Source organism: Temnothorax curvispinosus, unplaced genomic scaffold (genome assembly GCF_003070985.1).
Source record: "Temnothorax curvispinosus isolate PA1 unplaced genomic scaffold, ASM307098v1 QBEX01015961.1, whole genome shotgun sequence".
NCBI classification, from domain to species: Eukaryota; Metazoa; Arthropoda; class Insecta; order Hymenoptera; family Formicidae; genus Temnothorax; species Temnothorax curvispinosus.
The window spans coordinates 1-5560 of NW_020225741.1; the positions used below are offsets into that span (position 1 = coordinate 1).

General features: G+C 56.9%; 1 protein-coding gene across 1 annotated transcript; it reads right to left on the reverse strand.

Moving 5' to 3' along the window:
- Window positions 1-73: 73 nt before the first annotated feature.
- On the reverse strand, window positions 74-5149 carry LOC112466168. The gene has a single exon (XM_025034102.1). The coding sequence runs from the start codon at window positions 5147-5149 to the stop codon at window positions 74-76; it is 5076 nt and encodes a 1691-aa protein (XP_024889870.1).
- Window positions 5150-5560: the final 411 nt, after the last annotated feature.

Consider the following 5560-nt stretch of genomic DNA (forward strand, 5'->3'; position numbering starts at 1 on the left):
ACATGCATCTATCTACAGTTTGGCGAGCGCCAAACATACCGCCCACCAAAATACAACGAGTTGTATTTTACGGTCAATTTGAATCGGTCGCCTGTGGAGCAGGGCCCATCGGCAGGGGGCACAGCTTTACTAGGGGACGCGTGATCGTGCCGTCCGCCACCCGCACCGTGGCGACACGCGGGACGCCGTCGCTGCCCGGATGCAGCGCCTCCACTCGTCCTCGCCTCCAACGCAGAGGAGGCATGTTGACGTCCTTGAGGAGGACTAACGCACCGACACCGAGCGGGTTGACTGAGGTCCACCATTTGGGACGCTGTTGCAGCGTATGGAGATACTCCAGATGCCAGCGCTTCCAGAAGTCCTGGTGTATTCGTTGGACGAGTTGCCACCGACTCAGCCGATTCATCGGTAACGGGGTCACGTCTTGAGTGGGAACGGAGACGAGCGGTTCCATCGTGAGGAAGTGACCCGGCGATAGGACTTCGAGGTCGGCAGGGTCGGTGCTCATCGGGCAGAGGGGTCTGGAGTTCAAGACGGCCTCGACCCGCGCGAGGACCGTCGTGAACTCCTCTATTGAGAGGACTTGATCACCCACGGTCTGCCGCAGGTGGGTTTTAAAGGTCTTGACTCCCGCCTCCCAGAGGCCCCCGAAGTGGGGCGCGGAGGGAGGATTAAAGGACCACTTGATCTTCTCTCGCTCCGCTGCGAGGCTCATGCGGCTTTCTAGTTCCCGTGCGGCCCCTACAAAATTCGTTCCGCAGTCGCTGTAGAGAAGCGAGCAGCGTCCGCGTCGGGCCACAAAGCGTCGCAGCGCAGCGAGGAAGGAGTCGGTGGACAACGAGAAGGCGGCCTCCAGGTGCACCGCCTTAACCGAAAAGCATACGAAAAGGCACGCGTACACTTTGACGGAGGAGACCCCCCGGGCTCGTCGCGTAACTATGTTGAACGGTCCCGCGAAATCAACGCCGCTGATCGAAAATGGCTTGGCCCGTCGGACCCTATCGGCCGGTAGTTCCGCCATGGGGGGCTGAGAGGTGTGTGGATTTACGCGGAAACATTGATGACATCTCGAGAGTACGCGTTGTATAGCGCGATGCACCCCGAGGACCCAATAATGTTGCGTGAGCAGGTATTGCAGCGTGCGCCGACCAGGGTGCATGTTCGTGCGGTGCACGTGCTCGATAACGAGATCCGTAAGCCTATGTTTACAGGGCAGTAAGGCAGGGTGCTTGTTCTCGAATGTCAATCCGGATTTTGCAAGCCTGCCGCCCACCCTGAGAATACCCACCGGATCAAGGAAGGGAGCGAGTTTGCGAAAGGGCTTGGGGAGCCTTCTCCCGCTTTGAAGACGATCGATCTCATCGCGGAAAGCATCCGCCTGTACACTCTTCACAACGAGTAGTAACGCGGAATGCAGTTCGAGCTGATCTATGGCCAAAGTCGTAGGAGCAGATTTTGCACGGAAGTGATGTACAAACCTGAGAATGTATGCTATAATTCGGCCAATTTTCTCGATTGAAGAGAATCTTTCGAGCAATGAATGTACCGCGTCAGGCGGATCGAGCGCCACGAGCGATACGATTTTCTCCTCCTCGATCGGAGGGGTTTCTGAACCGTGGGAAGGCTCAACTCGGGGTTCGAAGCGAACAAGCCACTCAGGGCCCGCCCACCACATCGAACTGGCCACCAGATCGCGAGGATAAAGCCCGCGGGAGCAGTGATCCGCCGGATTGGACTCCGTGTCGACGTGACCCCAAGCTGATACCGGCACGTTGTCCTGAATGAGGGCAACGCGATTTCTAACGAAGGTCTTCCACCGTTGTGGTGCTGAGCGGATCCAGGCCCGGGCGACCTCGGAATCCGTCCAAGCATACTCGTCGTCAATGTCAAGGTGTCCGCGGAGGGTGCGCCGGACGTACGCGATTAATTTAGACAAGAGCAGAGCCGCGCAGAGCTCCAAACGGGGAATGGTGAGGGGGCGAAGCGGGGCGACCTTAGACTTGGCGCACAGTAATCGGACCCCGACGCCGTCGCGCGTAACGATTCGCAGATAAATCACGGCTCCGTACCCCAGCTCGCTGGCATCGCAGAACCCGTGGAGTTCGCAGCGATCTACATGGCACGAGTTAAACGCGCGAGGAACGCGAAGGGAAGATAACACGCCGAGCTCCGTCTGGAAACGACTCCAACTGCGACGAATGTCCATCGGAGGCTCATCATCCCAATCTAACTTGAGGGTCCACAGACGCTGAATTAAGCACTTCGCGGTAAAGGTGAGTGGGGCCAGAAAACCCAGGGAGTCGAATATGCGCGCTACTTCCGACAGTATAGTGCGTTTGGTGCACTCACGATCCAACGCGTTGACTTGAAACCCGAAACTGTCAGATTGTGAGTGCCACCGAAGGCCCAATATCTTCTGAGATTGATCCTCGCTTGACTCGAAATCTAACATCGATTGGCTACATAACTGCGGGTCGAGGCCCTCCAGCGCGGCAGGATGGCTGCTCGACCACTTTCGAAGCTCGAAGCCGGCGCTTCGGAGAAGCGATAGCAATTGGTCGCGGAGTGCGCGAGCCTGTTCCACCGTCCGAACGCTTGTCACGACGTCATCCACATACAGCGCCTCGAGTAGGGCTGCGAACGCTAGAGGATATTTCTCGCGGTATTGATGAGCTAACTGGAGCAAACAATAGATCGCCAAGAACGGGGAGGCGCTAAAGCCGAATGTAACTGTTTTGAGGAGATAGTCGAGGATGGGGTCCGACTCCGAGAAGCGCCAGACGATACGTTGGTAGTTGCATTGCTCCGGGCTTATCCAAATCTGGCGAAACATCTGCTTCACGTCCGCGGTTAGAGCGATCGCTTCGGCGCGGAACCGAAGCAAGATGGCGAGCAGGTCCTGCTGCAGCTTCGGACCGCTGAGCAGGGTGTCGTTGATCGACAGACCGTCCGGGCCTCGCGAGGACGCGTTGAACACTACCCGCAACTTAGTGGTAGTGCTATCGAGTTTATACACACCGTGGTGCGGTAGATAATAAATGTGGCCATCCGACGGGAATGGATTGCGAATTACCTCCATGTGTCCGCTATCGAGATAGTCCCGCATGAAACTATTGTAACCAGCTCTGAACTCCGGATCAGATTTAAATCGACGTTCTAGTGCGCGGAGACGATTAACCGCAATGGAGCGCGAGCCGACGAATGTAGGATCCGACGCGAACGGGTACGAGACCACGAAACGACCCGAGGGGTCACGATGCGTGGTCTTGGCGAAGATTTCTTTGCAGCGTCGATCCTCGTCCGAACAAGAAGCGTCCTCCGGCACCTCCTCCAATTGCCAGAAGCGACCCACCGATGTCGCGATCGACTCGAGCGTAGTCGCGAATGACCTCAGGGGCGCCGCCTGGACTGATGGGGATACCGCGCCCGTCAGAACCCATCCGAAGACTGAATTGAAGGCGTCGGGTTCTCCCCTTTCCCCCTTACGACGGCCCTCCCGTAGCACCGACACAAACGAGTCCGCCCCCAGGAGGATGTCAACACCGCCGGGCACGAAATATTCGGGATCCGCGAGCGGCAATCCCTTCAAGTGTTTCCACGGCTGGACCTCCACCTTGTCATTAGGCAGCGGCGAGGTTATGCGCGAGAGGACCGTAGCCTCTATCGAGAACCGAGTGTCGTCGCGACCGCGCGCGCGGATCACGAGGGAGGTGAGGCCCCTCGTCGTGGCCGCCCTGGCTTCGTTTATCGCCAACACGGTTGCACTGTGTTTGGTGCGACGAAAGCCGCCCTTCCGGAGGCAGCCCTCGGTAATAAAGTTGGCCTGACTCGCGCTGTCCAGCAATATGCGTACGGGGAACGCATTGCCACGCGCGTCTATCGCCTCGGCTCGTACGGTGGACAGGAGGACGATTCTATGGGCCAGGCTAGTCATTGTTACAATCGGCGCATCCTCCGACTGAGGAGCGGGTACGGCGTCCGGTTCGGCAAGAGTCGCGCTAATGGGTTCGGGCTTAGGGGTAGTATTAGAGCTCTGCTCGTAATGCAGAAGCGTATGATGCTTTGTGCCGCAGGACCGACATGCCCACGCGGACGGACAGTCTTTCATGCCATGCCCCGAGCGCAGGCAGTTGAGGCACAATCTCAAGTCGCGAGCCTTAGCCTGCCTCTCCCTCGGCGAGAGTTTTAGAAACTGGGAGCACTTCGACACGTAGTGAGACTCCTTACAAACGGGGCAATCGGCCGCGTTAGTCACGAACGAAGAGACCGGTGTGGACTTGGTTTTGGAGGACGGGCCCGCGACGGCCTCGAGAACCTGACAATGCTCCGCTAGAAATTTCGTGAGTTGTGTATATCGCGGTATCTCCTCAGCCCGGTGAGCCGACTCGAATTTTTCCCGAAGGGAACGAGGAAGCTTGTCTAACAAAAACTTCAGTAGGATAAAGTCCCATGAATCGGTAGGGAAATTCATCAATGCGAGCGCGCGCGTGTTCTCGGTAAACGTGTCTAATAAGTGGTGAAGAGCCTCGGCCATCTCCGCCTTCAATGGCTTTGCCTCGATTATCGAATTCAAGTGATGGTCCGCTAACCTTCTCTTATTCCGGTATCGATCGACCAGCGAGTCGTAAGCGATCAGATAGTACTCATCGGAAAACGGCAGGTTTTTCACCACGTTGAGTGGTTCCCCTTTGAGTGAAGCCAGCAGACACTGGTATTTCTCTATCGCGGAAATCTGCTGGTTGTGTATCGACGCGTTGAACAACGCGATGAAGGAAGGCCACAACGTAAGGTCGCCGGAAAACTGCGGTAGCGGGATCTTAGGCAACTTGACCACCGAGGCCTGACCCGAGGGCTGTGCCGGCGCGCCTCCGAATGGCGCGCCCGTTTCACGGTGATATCGACTCTTTACGGCGTAATGCATTTTATCGAAACTGGCTCGGATTTCGTCCTCGACCTCGAAATCCGCCGCTTCTTGGATGACCTTCAGGTGGGTGGCCTCAAAATCGTCCGCGATCTTCGCTACGCTCGAGTAGCGAGCGAGGAAGGTCGCTCGTATTGCCGCGTCGGTCGCGGCTTGTAGGGAGAGGTCGTGTATTTCTTGCATACGCCGATTGCATACTTCGCGACGAGCATATGCGTTTTTCGACATGATGTAACAAGGGGGTCGTCCACCACAGACAGACGAAGCTAAGAGCGAAGGGTAAACGACGAATAGGCAGTCGGAGGCGACGGCAACTCGAACCAACAATATCGAAACCCGGCGAAAACAATCACGAAAGTCAGGTCGCCAAGGTGAGGGGTAACGGACGGCTCCGTTCGGCGCTCGCGCAAGTCCCGAGGGAATATTCTCGATAATATTCCTCGAGTTGAACGCGGAGAATATCAGCCGTTGGATTAGCGCGATAAACACGCGTCGCAGAGTTCGAAAGGCAAATATTCTCGATCGGTGACAATAATATTTTCAAGCGATGGTACTCTCGGACGGAGCACGAATGTCGGGATAATACAAGTGCTGGGTCGGGCGGTACGTACCTCGCAACGACGTAAACACGAGCGATGC